The sequence below is a fragment of the Triturus cristatus genome, chromosome 3_1, assembly GCF_964204655.1.
Source record: "Triturus cristatus chromosome 3_1, aTriCri1.1, whole genome shotgun sequence".
Taxonomy (NCBI): domain Eukaryota; kingdom Metazoa; phylum Chordata; class Amphibia; order Caudata; family Salamandridae; genus Triturus; species Triturus cristatus.
This window is the reverse complement of record NC_140583.1, coordinates 1,027,421,348-1,027,447,604: the sequence shown is the minus strand read 5'-3', so window position 1 is coordinate 1,027,447,604 and position 26,257 is coordinate 1,027,421,348. Positions and strand designations below refer to the sequence as shown.

General features: G+C 43.2%; 1 protein-coding gene across 1 annotated transcript in view; it reads right to left on the bottom strand.

Moving 5' to 3' along the window:
- LOC146861438 (NXPE family member 1-like) overlaps positions 1–6,540 on the bottom strand; it is a 282,476-nt gene extending 275,936 nt beyond the window's left edge. The window contains exon 1 of the mRNA XM_085645733.1: positions 6,075–6,540. Within this exon, the coding sequence (XP_085501859.1) occupies positions 6,075–6,473 (399 nt within the window). The 5' untranslated portion in view covers positions 6,474–6,540. The remainder of the gene's footprint in view (positions 1–6,074) is intronic.
- Positions 6,541–26,257: the final 19,717 nt, after the last annotated feature.

Genomic DNA, 26,257 nt, shown 5'->3' with positions numbered 1-26,257 from the left:
ACTTCCCCCACCCACATCGCAGGTCACACACTCGACCCCATCTTCACATCCAGCAATCATATCTCCTTCTGCCACACTACGGATCTCCTCTGGACCGACCACAGCTGCGTTCACTTCATCTACAACAAGCCGAAACCCATCATCCACTCCCAACCTACCCTGCAAAGAAACTGGAACAAAATCACCACGGACCAAATCTCCGCATCGCTCCTTCGAAACTCCCCAGCCCTCTCTTCTAACGCCAACGAAGCCGCCGCCAACCTCACCCTATGGTTATCCAACACCACCGACACCTTAGCTCCACTGAAAAAACGTCGAAGCAAACCTGGCAGCAAGAAAGCCTCATGGTTCAACGATGATCTCAAGAAGTCCAAGAAACTCTGCCGCTCCCTTGAAAAGGCCTGGAAAAAAGACCCAACCACCAGCACCAAGGACGCCTTCAAAAGCGCCACCCGCACCCACCACCAACTGATCCGAAAAGCCAAGAAAACAGCTTTCAAGGATCGACTTGACAACAACGCCCACAACAGCAAGGAACTTTTCAACATCGTCAAGGAATTTTCCAATCCCTCGGCCAACTCCAACGACATCACCCCCTCTCAAACCCTCTGCGACTCCCTAGCCTCTTTTTTCCACAACAAGATTGCAGACATCCACAACAGCTTTGACAACCAACCCGGAAACCAACCCACCCTACCATCTGCTGACCACCTTCCCCCCCGTGAACACCCTTAACGCTTGGAACCCAATCTCCACTGAGGACACCATCCGCCTGATGAATTCCATCCACTCAGGATCCCCCACAGACCCATGCCCTCACCACATCTTCAACAAAGCAGACTCCGTCATAGCACCGCACCTCCGAGACGTCATCAACTGCTCCTTCAACTCCGCTACCTTCCCAGAAGACTGGAAACACGCCGAACTCACTGCCCTTCTGAAAAAACCAACAGCGGACCCCACCGAACTCAAAAATTACCGCCCCATCTCGCTTCTTCCATTCCCGGCCAAAGTCATCGAGAAAGCCGTCAACAACCAGCTCGCCGCTTTCCTCGAAGCCAACAAATCCCTCGACTCCTCACAGTCCGGCTTCCGAGCCAAACACAGCACTGAGACCGCCCTCATCGCAGCAACAGACGACATTCGAACTCTACTGGACAACGGAGACACAGTCGCCCTCATCCTCCTCGACCTCTCTGCAGCATTCGATACAGTCTGCCACAGCACCCTTCTACAACGCCTCAATAACATCGGAATCCAAGGAAAAGCACTTGAATGGATCACCTCGTTCCTCACCGGAAGAACCCAGAGAGTCCGCCTTCCTCCATTCAAGTCCGAGGCCTCTGAAGTCATCTGCGGCGTCCCTCAAGGATCCTCACTCAGTCCCACCCTCTTCAACGTATACATGAGCCCCCTCGCGGCCATCGCACGCCGACACAACCTCAACATCATCTCCTACGCGGACGACACTCAACTAATCCTTTCTCTCACCAATGACCCTAGCACCGCCAAAACTAACCTACACGAAGGAATGAAAGAAGTTGCCGAATGGATGAAACAAAGCCATCTGAAACTGAACTCAGACAAAACTGAAGTCCTCATCTTAGGTACATCCCCCTCTGCATGGGACGATTCCTGGTGGCCTGAAGCCCTCGGAAAAGCACCCATCCCGACAGACCACGCACGGAACCTAGGCGTCATCCTGGATTCTTCACTCTCAATGAACAGACAAGTCAGCGCCGTATCCTCTTCCTGCTTCAACATTCTTCGCATGCTCAGAAAAACATTTCGCTGGATCCCCCTCGAAACAAGGAAAACAGTTACCCACGCTCTAGTCACGAGCCGACTGGACTACGGAAACACCCTCTACGCGGGTACTACCGCAAAGCTCCAGAAGAAACTCCAACGAATCCAAAACGCATCAGCCAGGCTCATATTAGACATCCCTCGCAACGAACACATCTCTGATCACCTTAAAGACCTCCACTGGCTACCCGTCAATAAGAGGATCACCTTCCGACTGCTTACCCACGCACACAAATCACTCTACGACATCGGACCAGATTGCCTCAACTCTCGACTGTCCTTCTACACCCCCTCCCGCCAACTACGATCTTCCAGCCAAGCCCTCGCCACTATACCTCGCATCAACAAGACCACCATGGGAGGCAGATCCTTTGCATACCTGGCTGCTAAAACATGGAACTCACTCCCCTCCTACCTTCGCCTCACCCAGAACCACCTAGCGTTCAGAAAGCAGCTTAAAACGTGGATATTTGACAAATAATCCTCCTCCCCTTCCTAAGCGCCTTGAAACCCTCTGGGTACGTAGTGCGCTATACAAATTTTATGACTTGACTTGACTTGACTACTGCAACAGGCACAGCTTGAGAGGGCTGTTATCGTCCAGACTAGGCGCTGTGTAGGCACAATAGCTTTCATCAATGACATACAGGGCTATGCAACTCGGGCACCAGCAGGCAGGCCACTTCAAGGTAACAACAAGAGATTGAGCGGTCTGCCCTTACTATTCTGCGGCAGCGCCAGGGCAAACAATCCGTTGTAGATCCTGCATCAAAGATTGCCAAGGAGGCGACCAACCAACCAGGGGGGGTCAGAACAAGGGAAAAAGGGTAAGGGAGTACAGGGTGAAGGGAAGCAAGCTTGGCGGGGAGGAAGAGGCGTGGGCTCCACTATTGTTGTCGGGCGAAGGCTGTGGGTGTTAAAATGCCAGGGGCGAGGTCCCCTCCTCCGGCAGGGTAGCTACAAGGGGCGTATACTGTACACTATCCGCAGGTTTCCAGAGTCCTCCTGGTTCTGTACGAGCTATCACATCATCAAATAGCTTCAAGGCCCGGAGCCGTGGTGGTTGCAGTCGAACATGTTCCAGACGCCCCAGGTAATCCACCAAAGGCTTCCAGAGCTTCCTGTACTTGGCGTCTCGGAGCTGTAGACGTGCCGTGAGAAACTCCATCGCCACCACATGCCATAGACGGGCAAACCACACGTTTATGGAAGGCGAGTCGGATTTCTTCCAATAGAGAGCCACTGTTTGTTTAGCAGCACCCAGCATGTGGAGGCTAAGGTGTCGATCACGGCCCATCATAGCTCGCAGGGTTACTGGTCTAATGCCCAAAAGAACTACAAGCGGATTTTCCGGAAGAGGGTACCCAAGCACCCTCTTTATATGGCTAAGGACCTCCTTCCAAAAGATATTCAGGATAGGGCATGTCCACCAGATATGTAGAAAGTCTCCCAGCGCTTGGGCGCAACGCCAGCATAGAGGGGATGTTTTGGGAGACATTTTATGAAGTCTAGCGGGGGTGTAGTACCATTGGGTCATCACTTTGTAAGCCGACTCCTGTTGGGGAATGCTGCGCAGGATTTTGGGGATGTCGCCCCAGAGTCTGGCCCATTGGGAAGGGGTAACACCTGAGCCAGTCAATTGGTATGGGTGAGGGTCCAACCGCTGTGGGTGTTGGAGCACCTTATATATGCGCGATATCAGCCCCTTGTAGGTGCCGAAATACTGCTAATTTTTAATGTTTTTTTTCTTTCAACAGTTAGTTTCTTGTGGAAATCCTTGAGGTATTTACACAATGACCCCTCCCTGGCCTCATAATTCTGCCTACTTCTCAGCAATCTATAGATTTCCGTGATCACCCATGGGTATCACCCTGATATCTATCACAAACTGGAAGTAGGTTTATAGCCAAAACAAATGAAAAAAATGGGCTACGTCTTTGAAAAATGTCACAACTGTGGTAAAGATTTGTTGTTTTTATTCAGAATTGCATATTCTTCAAAGCCAGGGAAATTGCTACTTTAGCACAACAAACCTTTTGTTGATGCCATTTTTAGGAAAAGAAATAGACACTTTTTTGCAGAGCACGTTTTTGCTATATTTCTCAAACAACCCAAAATGTAGCTATATTGTGGCTATTTGTTCAGTCCCCTCCCAGGGAACCATCAACCCTGGGTAGTTTGGATTTCCCTGAATGTTGTTAAAAAAAGGGACGCAAATTTTGCACAGATACCTCATGTGGAAAAAATAGATGGAGGCCTTAGAGCGAACTATCCCAAATAGCTAACAAAAAGGGTTAAGCATTCCACTGGTAAAGAATCAGCAGCCAAGTGGTTAAAATGTTATGATGAGTAACTGAGAAATTGCGGATTAAGCTGCCTTTGAGGAGTCCTGGTGACAATATATACCATGAGGCAGAAGGTCAAGTGGTTTTAAAATGTAACCAGAATACCCCTATGGCAATATACAATCATATTACCATGTTACTTGTTATTTTATTTTTTATACCACATAATTTACTAATTGGCGTTAGCACTTTTTAGAAAGATTTGAAACATTTGAGAATCATCTGTAGCTTAAATTTTATTATTTATTGATTGCCTGACACTGCAAATATATTTGTCAACGTTTGGAGAAATTTGGATTTTTGTTCGGGACTAGACAATGTGTTGATTTTTAAAATGTGTTTTCTTTCAATAATTTGTATTATTATAGGTCGCACTCTAAACACAAAACAGCATTGTAAGGGAATCATAAAACAGGTAGTTTATAATATGCTTCTATTTCGTAGCATATTTACTCAGCGGAGTAGGTTTAACATGATTGTAAATTGGGAAATGAAGTGCAGTGTGGGCAGTGTGTTTTACTTTTTTGGTGACAGGGTTCTTCACTTGCAAAATTTATTTTCACACCCTGGAGAGGATTTATTGGTAGATGCTTGCATCAAGGATGGTTGGCAAGGTTGAGCTGGTCAGGTGTGCCGATCACTGTTCTTAGAGCAGCATTGCAATTGTGAAAGTGTTTCTACTAGCACAAAAAGAAAGACTATATGTTGTGCTGATCAACCATTTACCCCATTATTTGTTTAGGGAAGCGGATATCCCTCCAATTTAAGTTAGCATTGTGAATTGTGGAAAACAGTTCACATGAAGACCACTCTTCTGTTGAATAGGATTGAAACTGGTAAACTTTCAATGACAAAGCTTGCACTGTATTATTATCATTATTTTGTCTAATTTTCTTTCTTATAATAAATATCATTATTGTTAGTATTTGCATTGTTATTGTAATTATTATTAATAATAACAATAATACTGTTAATAATAATAAAGAAGAAAAATGTTTTTGTTAAATACTTTAGGAGGACGTTGCAACTAGAGCCCATCTTTCCAAAGAAGTAGCTGCAGTCCATGTGCAGCATGGTTTATGGCAGATTTGCTTCTTCAAACACGGCAGGAAAGGGAAGAATATTCTGTACACTGCAGGCAAGTACCATGTTTCTATTCTGTCTTGGGCTGCTGTGTTCCCTAAGTCCCCTCTTGGCGTACAGGCAGTGCCCAAGAGAGACGTCATGCCGTAATACTACGCCTCTTGTGGACCCTAGTCTCGTCATGTGCAGTCAGTTCTCTTTCTGGTTGGGGGTCTGGCAGGCATCCATCCTTTCTTCCTACCTCACGGCCACAGGTCCTACTGCGGGGCTGGAGCAGCTCCTTACACCTCTCTCAGTCGTAGAATACCTCTCCACTATCCCCTTACGACCCCGGCCCGAATAGTGCTTCCTCCTCGATTCAAGGCGCCATACCAATATTTTCTGCTCTGTTTATCTCGACTGCTATATGGCTGATAGGCAGTGCTTTAAATGGGCCGGTACTCACCGGTACTGAGTACCGGCACCTCCGATTTTTCTGTAGCCAGAGAGAGTACCGGTACCATGATCAGCACGGCAGGCGCAGATTAGGTTTTCCCTCCAGTGCAGGGCAGATGCAGCTCTGCTTCCGAGGAGCTTGTAATTAATCTGTTTTAGTGACATGAACGCATTTCTCGTGTGCTTTGATTTGTGCTGCAAATGGTACAGAAGTAATTAAGTAAAATCATATCTTGCCCTTAGACCCGCCCACTTTCCACACCCCTATTTTAGTGAGTACCTGCACTTATTTTTCCCCATTTAAAGCACTGCTGATAGGTTAAAAAATGTGTGGTAAAATATGTATATAGTCACTGTACTTATAACAAACGGACACTAAGTGCAGGACAGCAGCAGGGATCGTACCTTTACAAAGTTCTTCTGGACGAGGAAACTCAATGACGTAAAGACCACCAGCAGCACGACCAGCACCTTCGCATACTTCATGCTTCCCGTGGAGCGAAGTTCACTGTCCATGCGGCGAGGGGGAGGAAGAGGTCGGGGCGGCACCAGTCGTTGACAGTCATAAACTATTCCCAGTCTGACGCGTCTTGTGTGTGAGCTCAGGTGCAGCCAGAAAACGGCAGCGCTGTAAAGAACACGCCCAGTATTGGGTGCGTTACTTGCTGTATATTTTGGATGACACACGGTGTGGATGGACACGAAGGTGCTCTGTAAGGAAATGGCGTCGAACGATAATTCTAAGGTGCAGCTTTCAGCTCCCGATCTCTCAGTTGTGGAGGGGAGTTGAAGATACACCGTCATTGCGGTGCTTTTCACGTAATCCAGCTTCACCTGTAAGTGACCTACGCAGCCGCGGTCCTTGGAGGGAGTTCCGTGGGGCGGAAAGGCGGGGCAGGGTGGAGGGTACTAAACACCGGAATATGGATAATTGGAGGTAAGTAAACAATTAAATAAATACAACGAATTTCGTAGCGCGCAATGCATCGCATTTTGTGATGCAGCACACGCTACGAAATTCGTTTTTTTAAATTTAATTGTTTACTTACCTCCAATTATCCATATTCAGGTGTTTAGTACCCCCCGCCCCGCCTTTCGGGCCCCACGGAACTCCCTCCACGGACCGCGACTGCTAGCAATGTTCCCTGACAGTGCTTAATCTGAGCAGGTGGTTGCAGCAGGTGTCCCGCAGAATCGGGGATCGGCACTCGTTTTTTCCTTATCTTACTTTCACCCGGGTCAGAACAAGAAAGAGAAAAACACAAATGGGGAAAGGAAGAAAAACTGTGACAAAATAGCAAGAATAAAAATAATCTGAGGGGAGTGAGGTGGAATCAAAACTAAGCAGCGTTGGCGTTCAATACCTCAGAAGTTGAATAGTGGTGAAAGAGGGCTGACCAGCAAAACTCTGTACAGCTTTGCATATGCTTTTATATTTTAAGCGTTGGGCTACCAGGCCTGGTCTGTCTACGAGCTTATCCGCCACACACATAATGGCCTCAAACTTTCCCCTGCAAACCTTTATGGAGACATTTGTGCTTAATTCTCATATCGAGCTAACACAAGGATTGCTTAAAACATAGAGGTGGGCGAGCCAACAAATTAAAAGGGTGGGCGGGGCCGGAGCCGAGCCAAGGGTTTGACCGTGCGGAGCCCAGTCCAGAAAATGTTTGCTATGTAAATTGGACAGCAGATATGTAAAACATGATAAAGTCTCTTCAAAATACAAAATGATGGATTTCTTTAACAGGTGGAAGCTTTGACAATAATAGGTCACATGATAACACTACTCTGAGAAGTACTGAAAAGTAATAGTTTTTAAACCTGAATTATTAGCGAGCTAAGGGGCAAGACAGGTGTCATGTAAACCTTGTATAGGGCCAGATTATTGTAGAGCAACAATATAGGTAATTAAATCAAACACAATAGGTTTTTGTACAACTTGTATTCTGAACTCACATATTTGAAAGTGCTTCCACACCAATAATGAGGAAAAGGGAATTTTGGTGCAATTAAATATATGCTTTAGATCGCACCTTTTAAGTGAGGAAGCTGTGATTTACTCAGGTTTTCTGGTTTCACTTCATAGAAATGAGCCACTAAATGGCATCTACCTCTCTTTAGTTATGTTAAGGCTTTGTTTTTGACTTCTTTGTGAACTTTTCTGCCTTTTTTATAGAGCACAAACTCCACTCATTTACAATACAGGTCACATTAATTTGTTTAGTTCATTTTTACAGGCTTTAGGGATAGCAAGTGATTTGCCCAGAATCACAGGGTGTAGAGCCGATTTAATACTCAAACTTAGTTCCTCAGTTCCAAAGTCGGCAGGTCTGGCCAAAACACAATATCATGGGTAGAGAAAGGACTACAGACAGAAGCCACATGAAAGTTCGCCTCGTTATGGGCTCGGGGTTCCAAAAGGACCTCGAGCTGATCCAGAGCGACGCTTCAAATTGAGCCTGGCTCATGCTTCCAGTGACTGGCCCACCTCTAGTTAAAAAATTACGATCCAAACATGGCTTGGTTTCTCCTGTGGTTCAAATAGATTTGGAACTTTTAGAAAATCCATAGAAGTATGCAGGGAAATCACGTCCAATCTAAGAGTTCTTTGCACCATATTAATGTACTTGACCCCCCTTGCAGGTTCGGATTGTTAAGGCAGGCACTCGGGCAATGGGAGAGGAGCTAGTATCAGAGTTCCAGCTGTGGGATGCTTTTTTGGGCAGCCTGGGGGCCGATTTGTGTGTTATCTGCGTTGTTCAGATCAGTCAGCAGCCCAGTGGGTACCTGAGTGACCTTTCTGGAGGCAGATGGGCCTCCATTATCTCCCTTTTATCAATGGGCAGAGATGTCACTCCCTTTCTCTTGCTGGTCCAGCCCATTAAGGTATGCAGATTGAGTGGGGGAAGGGTGCATGAGCAGAAGTTACCTCACTTGTTTTCAGGTGTGTTTCACCAGTGTGAATTCATTTGTGCATTTTTTTTTATCTAAGTAAAGTTAAGAAAACATGCCTCTGTCAGAGAACCCCCTTCTTTTTTTAAACTTTGACAAAGCAATGTTTTGCGGAAAGGCAATTAGCAAATGTGGGCCATTTTTGTTAGTGTGCCCGGGCCGATTTTTAATCCCAATCCAATCCTGCCCCCTTGTAGATTAGCCCATGCCTAGAGCGGAATATATGACGTTACAACGCAAACGATTACAACGCATGCCTTTACAACATGGTTTTTACATCACAACTACCATTACATCACATGATTTTACAACACATGCCATTATAACGCATTTTTAAAAACTACCATTACAATGCACACCATTACAATGCATACCATTACAACGCGTACCACTACAACGCATAATACTTTTAGGGTAACAGTGAGGTAAGTGTTGGATAGTGTAGGGGTAAAATTACTATTCCCACTTCAGTGAGTGCAACAGTAGGGTAATTGTTGGATAGTGTAGGGGTAAAAATTACTATTCCTACTCCAGTGAGTGCAACAGTAGGGACAGTGTTGGATATTGTAGGGGTTAAAATTACTATTCCCAAGTACCCCAAAACCCATACCTACCCTAAAACAATTTTTTTTCCATTACTTACCTTATAATGCGTTGTAATGACATGCGTTGTAATGGTATGGGTTGTAATGGCATGCATTGTAGTGACGTGTTGTTATGGCATACGTTGTAATGGCATGCAATGTAAAGGCACTTGCGTTGTAACAGCTGCATTGTAAAGGTAGTGCGTTGTAATGTCTGCGTTGTAATGGTTGTTCCCCCCTAGAGCCTAAAACCCCTAGGATGGAGGACATGGGAAAATTTCAGTGTCAGGCAGACCTATAGTGAAACTGGCACCACCAGAAGGGATAGTCTGACAGGGCCGTCCTTTTAGCAGTTTCTGGGCCTTTTTCCAAGCCTGCTGGGCTGGTTTTTACTGGGTTTTCCCTAACTGCCTCCAACAAAAACAAATAGCTTGTTATATTTAAAAATTACTCAAGGCAATCCTTCACCTTAGCCATGAGTTGATAGAGGAAATGTGAGTGTTCCATAAAGTACCCACCATTTTCCACCCATAAACTACAATTTATCCCATCTGTTGCAGAAACACATGTACAAACATTTTCAGAGCTGAACACACCAAGCAGAATTCTCATGAAAATCTACAATATTCTGATTTAGGGTGTTATCCAAAAATTTGCATGGGCGCACCTTAGAGAGTTCAAGAGGGAGAAAGAAAGAGCACTTGGGTCAGATCACAACACATTTTGACTGGTGCTGTTGAGGTAGCTCTTGTTCTAAAACATCTTTAACCACCGTATTTTCAAAACAGGATTCTGGAGGTGGGAAAGTGTGACAAGGTATATTCACATTTGCTGTGCGGCATTTTGTTGTGGTGGTAATGTGGCCTGTTGTCCTTTGTGCTGCTGTCTTTTTATGCTGTATTATTGCAATGTGATTTTGTCCTTTAGTACTGTAATCCTTATGTTGTATTCTGTTTTGATTATTTTTTTATGATGTGCCCTAGTATGTTTTACTTGAGTTGTTTTGCTGCTTTGTGTAAGTTATTGTAGTATGTTCAATTGTTTGCTTTAGAATTGTCAGTAAATGCTGCACTGTTATTTTCCAGCCAAAAAGCAGCACATTTACGGAAGCTCCTGTGACACAGAATCATTTATCGCTGTCTAAAGTGGTGCAATTTCTCTGTTCCAACTGTTCAACCACTTAAGAAAGCAGTCAGCACAAAACTGGCTGCCACCAGTGCTCACTTTATGTCATAAGACCCCCTGTGTTCTCAATAACAGACGACCACAGCTCACCCAGTACTAAATCGGTTTACAACCGGAAAATTAATCAAATCCCTAATCTGTTAATTCACATTCGATATCATAAAATCAATTTCAGCTTTTCGCACATGTTAGCAAATCTTTTTCCCCAAAAACATTTGTTCACTTGGACCCTCAGTAAGCAGACTACACATGAGCGGCAATCTTTGAGTTTCAACAAATTCACCCACTTGTTTTCTATGCTAGATTTTAGGAGGATCAGGCAAATTTGGCTTTAGTTTTAACTTCCATACTAGGGAAATCTTGAAAGGTTCCGAATGATATATTCCCGATCTGCCAACACAAATGCACTAACACATGTTTGTGTATAGACTCTGTTTCCTGCTAATTGCTGTTCTGGCTCACCTTACCATCGTGACCTCACAAGATGTGCTGTCCATGGTGGAATGGGTCATGTCAGCAACTTTGCTCAAAGTTAATGTATGTTCACATCAGGTTGACCTCCATTTGACAAATATTCACCACAGTCCATGGGCGAGAATATTATCACAGAGAATACATTTACTATTAAAAAGTGCTGGGACTCGCCCAAGCAAATAAAAAATGGGCAGGGAGTCAGAGCCTGACATTACCTGCCCATTTAAAACAATGAAATCTATGTAAGATAAACTTACAACAGTGGTTGTCCTGAAAATATGGCATAAAACTGGCTCTTCCCCTCTAATGATGAACACCAGTGGTGTAGACAGAACTTGAAGGGATGCAGCATGGAGACCTGGCTTTATGGCCCCAGAATAAAACCATCCCTGAGTTAGAAACTACCAAACTAACCAGAGAAAGACAACATCTTGGAACCACTGTAGGAGTAATCTATAGATCTGAAATAAGAAGGCAAATTCTACAACACCTGAGAGCTCAAGACCCAAAGACCTTTAGGAGGTGCTCTGATGCGATCGAAATGCCGCAAATCAAGATACACTACAGTGTACAAAAAAAGTGATGGTTGGAAAGCTTGAACTAATCTCAGCCGCTGGTATTTAACTCGGGCCTCATCCCAGTCCATCGTTAGTTTGCTCACCATGTCACCTCAGTTTGGAACCAGCTATATGTAAATCAGTCTTGACCATCCTCCAATAGGGCGGTCCAGCCTGAACGGCCAAGCGAGGTCCTCCATGACCCGGAACAACATATTAGTCACAAATTGAGCATTTCAAATCTATGATAATGTATACAACACAATATTATGAAGAAAGGGTACCTCTTGGACCATAAATCGTTTCAATTTTTGAGTAATACACAAGGTCTACGTTCTTTACCTTCGTATCTGCTCTCATTATGAGCTTAAATGATTACAAAATACAATTCTACTGGGAAAAAGACATGCATAACCGTTTCATAACATGTGCAATAAAGTTCATACAAAGAGTATCTTATGTATTCATCAGTACATCATTTACTACAGTCTTTTGTTTTGATTTTTTTTGAAGATCCCATACACATTATTACATGGTCATATCATACTTCACACATTTGTGCTTGTCTGCTAATCATTGTACAATGCATGCGAACATTTTTTGTGCAAGAATATAAAAAATCAAAGCAATAGCATATTATAAAGTCCAAAATTAGTGACCAGTATTTACATGTGCAGCAATGATAACAAACTTGTTGTGTCCTACTTCTTTTGATACATGTATCAGGATAAAGAAGCCTAACTACCCTTAGTACTAGTCATTTAACGGTCCAAATAGTTTGGAGAACGGAGCAAGTCTCAAGATGTTGTTTATCAATGGGAGGGAAACTGTCTTGCTTTGGTTGTCACCTCGGTTTATATGACCTTAATTTCAATTCGGTTTCAGAGTAGAGACAAAAAGGCTCCTGGCCTCAAGAAAAGGGGTGGGGGGAGTAAAGAGTGTGCCGATGCGTTTCGACCTTTGTGCAGGGGAACGTGAGGTTTCAAAGAAGGTCTTCCTCAGGGCTAGGTTTTGTTGGGGTAGGACGCTATTGAGGGGCAAGTGTTCTCCTACGTGCTAGATCACTCAAGCATCTGTATTGTAGCTCATTATTCACTTTTTGCAGCTTGTGGTCGCTGAATGGCTACCTTTTTTTGGTACCACGCCACTTCCTTCGTAAGGCATCGATCTCTTTCTTCATAGCTCACCTAGTAGTTTCGGCATTTAGTTCCTGGGGCGTGTACATCGTGTATTGCGTGAACAAGGCACAGGTGACTTCTACATTTATTTAGTAGTCCTTCCTAGTGTGTGGTATTTTATTTGTATTAGAAATGTCATTATAGTTTCAAGTTAGACATCTCTGGTTTTTGCCTGCCATTGCGCGGCTCCAATTTCCATTGTATGTCCATGTACTTTGCTCAGTGCCATAATACTTTTGAGATTGGGCCATTGTCGGAATGCAAGAAAGTGCATATCTTGGAAGACCTCTCACAATTTATCATCATTATATTGAAAGGACAGTCATTTCGGGGCAATTTAGGTATTTAAGCAAGGGGTTGTGCATGAGAGGTAGTGTGGAGCCTATCTTGGGTCTCTTGTCTTATATTCCAAGAGGTTACTCAGAGCAATCCAGGTTGCTTTGTGACTCTGGTTATCCACTGTTCTATTATTTTACCCTTGGTTTATGAGGTCAGATCTCACATCCTTTACCTATTAATTCTGGGCATATTCTGTTGACTATTGTGGCATGCTTCATGTGCTTTGGGTGAGTCACTCTTCAGAGAGCTCTCTCTCTCTACTAGTTTGCGCTATATTGTGCCACATGGCTGGCTTCCTTCTATCGTAATTGTGATGTCGATCAAATATTTCTTTTTAATTAGCAGTCAAGTTGAAAATTGATAATCAGGTGAAATTCAATACATCTTCCCGTGAGCTGTAAAAGATCCTTTTCTTAAGCTTCCAAATCAGGAGACTATTATCTATCTAGTGTATGTATCTCAAAGTTCAGTAGTAACAGGGTAGCACTGGCAAGTAAGCCTCTCCGTAGGTGCGCCAGGAACAGGGTTGCCAAACTGAGAGTCTAACGATGTCCCCATGTTGGAACCAGTCAGTTGGAGACAGGTGCTATTTCCAAATGTGATATGGTTGTGGGTCAAGATAAATTCTGTTAACTTGGCTGCAGTATCAGAAACAGGGTCCTGAGCTCCAGGGTGTTTTTTGCAATCCTTTGCCCCATCCTTTTGTTGAGTTTTGGGGCACAGTGACTTCATTGCAGTGCTTGCCTGTAAACTTCCAGTTGGTAGAGAGCGAATAGCATTGTCTGTTTAGTAGGTTTTGAGTGTCCTGGATGCAACTGGGCATCTTTCTTACGAATGGCTTGAGGATGCTTCCTACCTATCCAGAGTTGATATGAGTTAACATACCAGATTGGGTGCGTATGGCTATGTTCTTGATCTTGGGGAGCAAAAGGAACCTGCAACGAAGTAGGTTCTTTAGTACTAGGCATTTAATGTGTTCCTTTATGTTATTCAGGAGTATTTTTATAATTGTGTTAAGATCCAATTCGTGTTGTTTGGTTGGGTCATCCTGAAATATGGTATAAATATCACCTCTCAGATCTGCAAGATGGCTGTGTGCTCTCTGGATATGAAAAATGCTCCTCCTTGTCTTCAGGTATTCACTGACTTGATAACTCTTCCCTCCTTTGCCTTTGGTTACATGACTGTTCGATTTATTTGTCTGGGATGGTAAATGTGATACTGTACCACAAACATCTTATTTATTGGTCATTGTCCTGGCATCATCCTTTTTTTGGGGTCCAGTTGGAATTTTGCTACTTTTTAATGTCATAGGCACCCATAATTTCAGTGCTGCTTTGCCCATTTTCTTGTTTGTTGTGATAAAATATCTGAAATTTATATCCTGGTCACTAAATAGCTCTGTTTTTTTATTGGTTTAAATGGTCTGTATGTGAACCCAGGGGTCAATACTGATAAACCTTCCTGCGTTGATTCCGAAAGGTTAACAATACAGTTGTCTTGTCAGTAAATATCTTTCTTCCTCAAATTTATATTTGCTCGTTCTGAAGTGTTTCTTGCCCCTTGTCTGAGAAGAGGTAGTTTTTTTCCATCTTGTTGCATCTCAGAGAATTTAGAATTCTATTTACGAATGGTTGTAGTCTTTCCCATATGTCCCTTGTTTGCATTCCTTTTGTGTCCAGGATTTTATTGCTTTCTTCTTGTGTCATCCTACTGAGACTGTAACATACACAGATAATATTGCTTCCTAATCTTTCAGAGGCCCCAAATGCATAAATGTTACTGCTATCTTGTGTTGTAAAATGACGTAATTGGGTTCTTGATTGTGAGTCCTCTTGGTATTGAGTGGTGTCTTTTGCATTTGATGAATAAAAGATGTCAATGCTCACTAAAACTAGCATTTGCAATGCAATCGGTCTTGCCTTTGGGACCTTATATGTATTTATTTATGCAGCACATTAGCCTGTGACCTGAAACATCTACTCTTCTTTAACATGGAGGGAAAGTAAGCACCAAACTGCGTGACGCGCCAGGTATGGGATCACATGGAGAGAAATATTGCCTTTCAGCTGGAAATGGTATAGTCCAAAGCTCTGTTTTTAAAATAAAATCAGGGCCTTCGGTGGTCATATCACTGAAAATACAAGATTTGAAAAAAATATTATTGTCTACGGGTGCTCGTGGAAGACAATTTCTACGTACTAGAATCTAGAGAATGCTAAAGTTATTCTGCTATTTTACTGACCTCTGCTGGTCGTTTTCTATCAAGAAAGTTACATAGAGGCAGTTGCCAGAAAAATAAAAAGAATAAAGTCCCTCGGCAGAAAGCAATTCCTGTATTATACAGACATCTACTAGTCGTTTTCTATCCAGACAGTTAAATAGAGGCAGTTGAACAGAAAAAAAGACCCTAAGCGGAAGCAGACAAGTCCTAGGGCTGATCTCTAGAGCCCACTAAGTACATGCACATATAAGTATATACTAAAGTATATACAAGAGGACTCTAATGCTCGACCTAAAAACAACAGTTAAAGGTTATGTGAAGTTCAGCAAACAAAAACCTGAAAATACAGACCTCCACCAATTATGGTAGGCAACACGTGCCCTGTGTCATGTCCCTGGCATGTTGTGCACTTAGTAGACAGCCTTTTCTTTACTGTGATATCTGCAAAGTGGTGCACTGAACATGGCTGAGAACCAGATTTATGGCGTGAGCTGTGTGTGTGCATTGCGGACAGCATAACTCAACACCATCTGTCATGCTCAGTGCACCACTTTGCCAAAGGCTAGCCATATGCATTTGCTGAGTCATAAACAGTCTTTAAATCCATTTTGTTTGTGTGAATTTATTGCCGTAGTATGATATACTACCCTCAACTGGCACATTATCATTCCATTCAGCGTAGTTTGTAGTACTGCATGGTGGCATTTTGCTGCAGGTCCAAGCCTTGCAGCCTACATGCTGTAGTCAGGGGCATCTTAAGGATTTTTTGGGCCCTGGGCCAAACATTCTTTTGGGCCCCCATGCTCAGAACAACTCTGAATTTATTATCCATTTTCAGATCATTTAAGCCCTCAGCAGCTATGGTATGAACATCCACAACCCTCTTTGTTGGCTCAAAAAAACCTTTAAGGGGACCCCAATCCTTCAGGGGCCCCCCATTCAGTGCAAGGCTCTGAACATTTATTAGATATTAGAGACCTGGGAACCCCCTTATCATATTGTGCAGGCGGCCAGATCATTTTGGGTTATGCCACTGTCTGGGACTGTCCTGGATGCTTAATGATGGGACCCCTGAAAAGGTGGGGGCACTGGGCCAGAGACCCCTTTGCCCATGCCTTAAATGTCTCTGGCTGTGGTTGATCAACCTCTAAGGAACACAGCTGAAGTCCATGCAGAGCAAAGGTAGGCCGCAGGGCCTGGCTTTTGGTCTGGCCCTGTAACTAACTCCACTACCCATGGCTTTTTGTCATTTATTTATTTATAAATTTAAAGTTTTGTATAGCGAGAACATGACCCAAGCGGGTATCAGAGCGCTTTACATATGGATTATGGAAGACAAAGGCAGATACCTGCAGGAGAAAAGTAAAGCAATATACATCGGGAACACAAATTAAAAAGGTAAATCAGTATACATTAGGAACAACAATGTCATAATTGCGGGCAGCAATGGGCCGTAACAAATGTTGGGTAATAGCTAAGACAGCTAAATAAGATCGTAGGCAAGAAGAGAAAAGCTTTTAGTTCAGCGTCGTGTTCATTAGTAGGGCTTTCACTTCCCTTTTGAAGGCAAATGTTGAGGGAATGAGTCTTGTTTCCACGGGTAGGGAGTTCCAGATTCTTGTGGCAATGCCAGAGAAAGTACGGTTGTAGGTTCTTAGTTTATTAAATTTCTTCGGCTTAAGGAGCAATGTGCTGGTGTTCCTTGAGTGCCAGGAGGATCCACCAGAGTGTTTACGAGAGTTGGGTGAAAAAAGAGTTTTTGGGGCACTCATAAAAGATTACACTATATATAGAATAACTAAGTCTTGCTGTGCATTCAAGAATGAGGGGCAATCACCCTGACCCTCCCAAAATTTTACCAATTTCTGAAGCACTCGCAAATAGAATACATGTAATAAAAGTAAACACAAATACATTTTCCTTCTTGGACTTCTCCAATTCTTTAATCGTTCAGAGTCCTTCCACTCCCTTACACCAACGCGTTTCATCACATGTGGGTATTACACCCTACGACTTCCTCAGGGCTGGAAGTAATACAGATAATTGTTTTCAGAAAACAATATTACAATCCATCAAACAATGCCACCAAAGTCTCCTCCGTGTCTCAAAGGACTAAACAGAAGAATCCAAGTATTGTTCTTGCTTGGCATGCGAAAATCAAATGTCATCCAAGTATTATTGATGCTTCTAACAGGACAATACTAAAATAAATAATTGTTAATAAATATGTGAAAGTAAAGTGAGAATAAATCTGTGAAATGTCCCCGTGATGGTCAAGGTGCAATTTAATAATTAAAGCACCCTCTGTGAGCATCCTGTGTGCGTTTAACATTTGAGAAGGTTTGAAAATTAGAATACCTTTCAAAGTAGTATCCCACAATTCATCTATTGGAGATTAAAGAAAAAGGGAAACGGATACCCTTAGAATTAAGATAACAGTGGCATGAGGCAACAGCTTTTCAGCAAACTGCCATTAACAACACCATATTCTATATTGTTTTATTGACGCTTACCTCTTTTTTATCCTTAAATTCTGAGAAAGTTTGCCTTTTAAAATATTTATCCACATTTAATATCCGCAAGCCTCATTAATATTTAGCATCGGAATTCATTCCAAACGATCACTCCAAATTATAGATATTTGGCAGCCGACACATCAGCCTGTAACATAATGCAATATTAATTAAGCTAACAGTCAGCACTAATAACACTGATTAGTAATAACAGCCAAAAGTAAAAAGAGCCACGATTCCGCTCACCCAAATAGCGCACAAATTTAATCTTGTCTGATGTCATAATCAGTTTAAATCAATCGCCGACTTCAACATAGATATATAGCTTCTAGTTCAACAGAATCCCTGTAGTACGGGGTGTCTGTATATGGAAACAAGAAAAGTATAACATAATCGACCTCACCTAACGGCAAAAATCATTTGGTCTTATCGTAAATCTCCCACAATGCACGCTTACCTTAGTGAGTATATCTCCTCACTCATTTCTACAGGATACGGTGAAACCCATTTCCGTGTCTGAGTGGGTTTAAGTGAACAGAAGTAGAAAGCGCAAAGGTGACTAAAAGCACCTGGAAAACGATCCCGCCATTTTGGAAGAGTATTTTCAGCGCAATAATATAGCATGACGATCATATAAATCGACCATACTCCAACTAGTATCACCTCATTTGATTATCAATCAGCGCAGAGTAAGAGAAAAAGAAACAGATATAACAAAAAGTAACACAATTATGTTAAATATATCACGCTATATTTGCATGATAGATTCTACACGGTTCCGTGACAATAGGCTGTGATAACAAGAACCAAACTTTTATATCTTAACGTATGCCACTGTAGATGATCAGTTGTAAATATCATCTAAACGCCAATTAAAGTGAATATGCATATTAACAGATACCCAAACAAATTATTTTTGTGTTATTAACATCTAATGTTGCAATATATTATGCTACAATCGCATATATATATATTTTAAATATATTAGGTATGAGATAGGAGAAACAAGATACATACCATGAACAATACAGCCAAACATCATTAGAATCATCAAAAGAGTAGCGCTAAGGTAGGGGATATCAGTAGAAATAAGAGTAAAGGCAAAGGACTAGAAACCTTCAATCACCAAGGAAATATTGCAATTCCTGATCATAATTAAGTCCCTCCTCCACCACACGTAAGCGCATAATCCACCGTGCCTCATGCCGCCGCAGTCTCAATTCCCTATTTCCCCCATGCGGGTCTAGTCCAATATGTTCTATACCAAAGAATCTGAAGGTTTTGACAGAGTTCTGTGCACTACATCTTTTGACATGCTCTGCAATGGGATATCTATGATCATTGTTTTTTATCGCTCGCATGTGTTCTGCTACTCATTCCTTTAAAGCCCTAATAGTACTTCCCACATATATTTTTGCATATTTGCATTCAATAATGTATATAACATATTTCGTGCTACAATTGATATTCGACATAATGTTATACATCCTACCTGTACAGTCTTTAAATTGTTTGATCTTATGTTCAGCAAACCTACACATCCCACAATAACCACATTTAAAAAAACCTATAAATACTTGTGTTAGCCATGTTTTTTGTTCTATTGCATTCGGATAACTAGGGCTCAGAAGGGTACCTAGTGTTCTCCCCTTCCTAAACGTGATCTGTGTTTTATCTGTCACGAATTCTTGTAAGGTTTTATCTGCTTTTAAGATATGCCAATGCCTATTAAGGCTTTTAGGCAATGTAGCATTCACATAAGTAATATCCGTAATTAGTCTGATATGTGTCGAAGGTTTGTGATCAATAATTCTTGGTTTCAGAGCAGTAGTTCACTTGACCTTAACAGCCCTTTCTTTTGCTTTCTTAACATCAAGAGGCGAATATCCTCTCTGAATAAAGTGTTATTCCATATCTATTAGACAAGTTAAGAAGTGTGTGTCATCACTACAGTTACGTCTAGCTCTCAACATCTCCCCATAGGGAATTACCTTAATCTGACTTTGAGGGTGTGCACTTTTGGCATGTAGTAATGAATTGCAGGCAGTAGGTTTACGATACATTCTACTCTGGATTGACTCATCTCTAATAAATATTTCTACATCAAGAAATGTTACGCTGTTTATGCTAGAATGGGTGGTGAACCTAATATTCATATCGTTAGCATTAAGATACTCAATAAAGTCACTCAATATTTGTTCTGTCCCAGTTCAGATCATGAGGCAGTCATCAATGAACCTCCCCATTAGAGGATATGTTCATTCCAACGACTTGCAGATGTGCCCCAAATCATAGCTTCTTCTAACCAGCCCATAAAGATATTTGCATAGGCCGGTGAGAATTTAGAACCCATAGCAACGCCTTGGGTTTGTCTATACCATTGGTCTTTGCAAAGAAAAAAGTTTTTGGTAAGTATTAGTTCTGCCATAGTTAAAATCATTTTTGAATGCTCCCAATGACAAGCCGGTCTTTTAGATAAAAAATGGTATAACGCCTTGAGTCCCAAGTCGTTACGAATGCTAGTATATAGCGACACCACGTCAAGAGTCACTAGAGTCATGCCTGGGTCCCAGGTAATGTCCCCCAATAGATTTAGTATATGGGTAGTATCTTTTATATATGAGGGTAGATTCACTACCATTGGTTGTAAAAATATATCAACAAATTGTGATATACGTTCGGTAGGTCCTCCAATGCCTGACACAATGGGCCTGCCAGGTGGAAATGGGAGGCTCTTGTGAATTTTTGGCAAGGAAATCTTGGGCGAATCACTTTAAGATATTGAAATTCATCATCATCAAGCAAACCACTTTCATGCCATTTAGAAAGATAACCATTAATACTAGCTATGAGGGGGAATATAGGGTTATGAGCTACCTTTTCATAACACTCAGTATTATTTAATTGTGAGTAGATTTCATTTTCATAATCTGTAGTATTCATGACCACTATATTCCCCCCCTTTGTCTGCTTTTCTGATGGTAAGTTTAGAATCATCTGTTAGTATCTTCAAAGCTTGTCTTTCTTGTGAAGAAAGATTGTCTCTATAAAGACCTCTAGATAGTCCCCTCCTATGACAATCATCCAAATCATCACTAACTAATTTGTAGAAAATTTCAATATTGTTACCACTAGTCATATTGGGAGACCACCTAGATTTTAACTTAAGGCCACTTGATATAGATAGGTCCGGTCTAATGTCTAAATCTTGTAAGACTTTACCAATGGTAACTGGATCTTCCTCTAACTCAGTAATTGAAAGTAGGTTCACAGTGTCTTGTATATCCTAAAGAGTCAAAGAATTAGACGTTGTATCTGATGATACAAGTGTTGAAGATTTATTACATTGAGGATTTATGACAAAATACTTTTTAAGTTTAAGACGCCTAATGAATTTAAACAAGTCAATTTTCATGGTACAGAAATCACCAAATGCTTCAGGACAAAATCCTAGTCCTTTCTTAAGCAAAGAAATCATAGAATCTGTAAGTGTACAATCTGCCAAGTTCACCATTCCCACTTCTTTCTCTCCCTCAGGGATTATTGTTTCTTGTCCCATGAGCATGTTTTCATTCTTGAGTTGTCTCCTTCTATTCCCGCCCCTCTTCCCACGCCTGGTTTTCTTATATTGTCCATTTTTTGGGGTTGATCTCGATTTCCCCTCTTTATACGATTCACCTCTTGCCTGAAGGAAGAGTTGCCTAAAGGGTTTATTTGTCTCATTGGTGTTACTGATCCCTCCTCTAGATCGCTATCACTCGTCGGTATTGTACTCAACAAAGTACTACAGGAGCTAACAGAAAATGGTTTGGACGCTTGTTTATCTTTATCTGTTTGAACCAAATAATCATATTTACTAGAAAAGGTAAATACCCTTCCACTGTTGTAATCTAACTCATCACGTTTTACTTTTCGGGCTTTTCTTTGTTTTACATCATTCTGGTGGTTAGATAGAATCTTCCTCAGAATGTCATAATTTTTGTCTGTGGGCTCAGGCATGTTTAGTGCCTCAATCTCAAACTCTAGTTGTGCTATTTCACTTTGAAGCTTCACAACTTTCCTTTCGGCATTCTCTATCAAGATGTCCATCAGCTTCATTGAGCTGGATACTAATTCTTTCTCCCAAATATTGAGGAGGTCTTCGTCCAGATCGTCGTACGTTGGGATGATCTGTGAACATAGACCTCTGGGAATCCTATTAAGTTTCACATATTGTTTGAGAGTTGCACCGTCCCACCACTTTTACATTTCTGCACGTTTGAGTCTTTCTAATCTTTTAAATTTATCTCGTAGACCTTCATTCTGCTTGTGGTCAACGCTTTTCACTGCTTCAGTTACAGTACTTCCTTTGTTTAAGTTCTCGAATAGCCCTGCCGCCATTCTGTCTCTATCTAAATTATCAATCATTTTAGTGTTTATTCGTTATGATGTGCTAATAGAGCTGCCTACTCTTGTCATGCAGTTTACGAGAGTGAGGTCGGTTATGTTATACTTTTCTTGTTTCCATATACAGACACCCCGTACTACAGGGATTCTGTTGAACTAGAAGCAATATATCTATGTTGAAAGTCGGCGATTGATTTAAACTGATTATGACATCAGACAAGATTAAATTTGTGGACTATTTGGGTGAGCGGAATCGTGGCTCCTTTTACTTTTGGCTGTTATTACTAATCAGAGTTATTAGTGCTGACTGTTAGCTTAATTAATATTGCATTATGTTACAGGCTGATGTGTCGGCTGCCAAATATCTATAATTTGGAGTGATCGTTTGGAATGAATTCCGATGCTAAATATTAATGAGACTTGCGGATATTAAATGTGGATAAATATTTTAAAAGGCATACTTTCTCGGAATTTAAGAATAAAATAGGAGGTAAGCATCAATAAAACAATATAGAATATGGTGTTGTTAATGGCAGTTTGCTGAGAAGCTGTTGCCTCATGCCACTGTTATCTTAATTCTAAGGGTATCCATTTCCCTTTTTCTTTGTTTCTTTAATCTCCAATAGATGAATTGTGGGATACTACTTTGGAAGGTATTGTGATTTTCAAACCTTCTCAAATGTTAAACGCACACAGGATGCTCACAGAGGATGCTTTAATTATTAAATTGCACCTTGACCATCACGGGGACATTTTACAGATTTATTCTCACTTTACTTTCACATATTTAATAACAATTATTTATTTTAGTATTGTTCTGTTAGAAGCATCAATATTACTTGGATGACATTTGATTTTCGCTTGCCAAGCAAGCACAATACTTGGATTCTTCTGTTTAGTCCTTTGAGACACGGAGGAGACTTTGGTGGCATTGTTTGATGGATTGTAATATCTTTTTCTGAAAACAATTATCTGTCCCCTGACAAGGAGCGTACTGCTGGCAGGAGCGTTACGGCGCTTGCTGTGCACTTTTTTAAAACTTACCTGTTTACTTTCTTTTAGGTACCGGATTTGCGTTTCTTGGCTCCCCACACTTGCACTGTAATCGTGCCCCTCACCGCCGTTTGGCGGGCTGGTTCTGGGGAGGCAGACATCTTGGATTGGGGTGGTAGGATTGGGCTGACAGCGCTCATTGCGCATGAGCCAGCGGGGGGACGCGTATTTAAAGCGAGTCCCCGCCTTTCCCTCCCCCTGACAAGGAGCGTACTGCTGGCAGGAGCGTTACGGCGCTTGCTGTGCACTTTTTTAAAACTTACCTGTTTACTTTCTTTTAGGTACCGGATTTGCGTTTCTTGGCTCCCCACACTTGCACTGTAATCGTGCCCCTCACCGCCGTTTGGCGGGCTGGTTCTGGGGAGGCGGACATCTTGGGTGGGGTGGTAGGATTGGGCTGACAGCGCTCATTGCGCATGCGCCAGCGGGGGGACGCGTATTTAAAGCGAGTCCCCGCCTTTCCCTCCCCCTGACAAGGAGCGTACTGCTGGCAGGAGCATTACGGCGCTTGCTGTGCACTTTTTTAAAACTTACCTGTTTACTTTCTTTTAGGTACCGGATTTGCGTTTCTTGGCTCCCCACACTTGCACTGTAATCGTGCCCCTCACCGCCGTTTGGCGGGCTGGTTCTGGGGAGGCGGACATCTTGGATTGGGGTGGTAGGATTGGGCTGACAGCGCTCATTGCGCATGCGCCAGCGGGGGGACGCGTATTTAAAGCGAGTCCCCGCCTTTCCCTCCCCCTGACAAGGAGCGTACTGCTGGCAGGAGCGTTACGGCGCTCGCTGTGCACTTTTTTAAAACTTACCTGTTTACTTTCTTTTAGGTACCGGATTTGCGTTTCTTGGCTCCCCACACTTGCACTGTAATCGTGCCCCTCACCGCCGTTTGGCGGGCTGGTTCTGGGGAGGCGGACATCTTGGGTGGGGTGGTAGGATTGGGCTGACAGCGCTCATTGCGCATGCGCCAGCGGGGGGACGCGTATTTAAAGCGAGTCCCCGCCTTTCCCTCCCCCTGACAAGGAGCGTACTGCTGGCAGGAGCGTTACGGCGCTTGCTGTGCACTTTTTTAAAACTTACCTGTTTACTTTCTTTTAGGTACCGGATTTGCGTTTCTTGGCTCCCCACACTTGCACTGTAATCGTGCCCCTCACCGCCGTTTGGCGGGCTGGTTCTGGGGAGGCGGACATCTTGGATTGGGGTGGTAGGATTGGGCTGACAGCGCTCATTGCGCATGCGCCAGCGGGGGGACGCGTATTTAATGCTCCTCCCCTAGCGCAGCGGGTTCGCGCAGCGGGCGTGTCTTCGCGTGGCCAGAGTCGTGCCAGAGTCCTGCCCGTCTGCGCCCGTCCGCGCTAAGGCCGTGCGGTACGTGGCGGGCTCTGGCTCTGGGTTAGTTCTAACAACTGGTCTGTTGCCATGCATACATATTCTAGGGAGAGCCTGATGTCCATCAACCAGGTGAGCCGCTGCTGTGCACTTCCGCCTGTCCATCCTCTCTGTGGTCCGTATTGTTGTCCATGTAATGGTCTGACACTTGACCCCCCAATGCCTCTCCCTCGGAAACCTCCCTCTGCTGTCCATCATAGCAGGGTTTCTTCTCCCTTTCTGCGGATAATGAACCTGAATGTGAGGTCGATCTTGAAGCATCAGCAAAATCTGTATGATCTCATTGAGGATGAAGCTCCAGATATCCTGGCTATAACTGAAACTGGCTTCAGGAAGCTGACACTGCCATTCTCAATCTGGCTTGCCCCTCTGACTATTCGATATACACCTTGAATAGAGCATCTAGAGGGGGGGAATAGCGCTGATAGTTAGGTCTTGTTTTCCCTGTGTGTGGAACAGCCTTAAGATCGCTGGCTGTGAAAGCGCCTCTTTTAAAGTCTCTGTCAACCCTGAGTTTACGCTGTCTGGGATGGTTGTATATCGTCCGCCGGGCAGTGATGTGCTGTTTAGAAATGCTTTTTCGGATACTGTCGGCACTTTCACCACTGACTGCGCCAACTTTTCTATACTGGGCGATTTAAATCTGCATTTCGACACTCTGTCCAGTCTGACAGCTCGTGCCATCGTTTCGGACCTAGAGGCTTTTCAATTGTTCCAGCTGGTTTCCCAGCCTACGCACATTGGGGGACATACTTTGGACCCTTTCTTCACCAACTTGACTGAGGCCAAAGTCACTGAGATTACCCCAGTAGAATGGTCTGACCATTTCCTGGTGTCTATACAATGTCCCGTATCAGTGACTATTCCCATTTCTTCAGCCAGACGGGTACTTAGGAGATCTTGGAACAAACTCAGGTTGGTAGACTTTCACCATCTTTTGTTGGTGGAGCCCTTGGGCCCATTGAACAATGTTGACGAAGGGTATGATCTCTTCTGCTCTTGGCTTACTAGGGCTCTGGACGCTCTGATACCCATGGTATCGACTAAGATCAAGCCTCGCGAGTCTAGTCCCTGGTATGACGGGGCCTTACGCGCCTTGAAGGGAGCCTCTAGACGGGCGGAGAGGGCCTGGCGGAAGACATATGGGGCTGACTTAAAAGCCGCATATGCTGCTTCGGTTAAGCTCTATCACCGGGCCATATGTCGTGCTCGTGCGGCCTTCTATGCTGAAGAATTTCGGAACAGCACCAATCCGTCGAAGGCCATCTTCAAAGCAGTTAAAGATCTTATGGCCAAACGGACTATTTCTTTAGCCGAGAGCTCTGTCTCCCTTTGTGAATCCCTGGCTTCCTATTTTCTGGGAAAGGTCCAAGCCATTTATCGGACTTTCCCTAGCATTGGGGTTCCGCTGGGAAGCTCCAATGAGGCACTATGTCAGATCACCCTGCCTTCATTTCCCCCTCTCACCTTGGATGGGTTTGACAAACTTGCTTTGCAAGTTAAATCAGGATCTCCATCTGATCCAGTAAGGCCTGCTCTCTTTTGAGACCAGACCTTTTTGGGGCGCCCTGTTGTGCGCTCCCTTGTCAATCTCTCTTTGGAGTCGGGGGTAGTTCCAACTAAATGGAAGCAGGCGGTAGTGTCTCCGATCATCAAAAAACCCTCCTTAGACCCGTCTAAGCCTGAAAGTTTTCGCCCCATCTCGCTGCTACCTTGGCCGGCAAAGTTGACAGAGGCCCATGTTAATCTGGCCC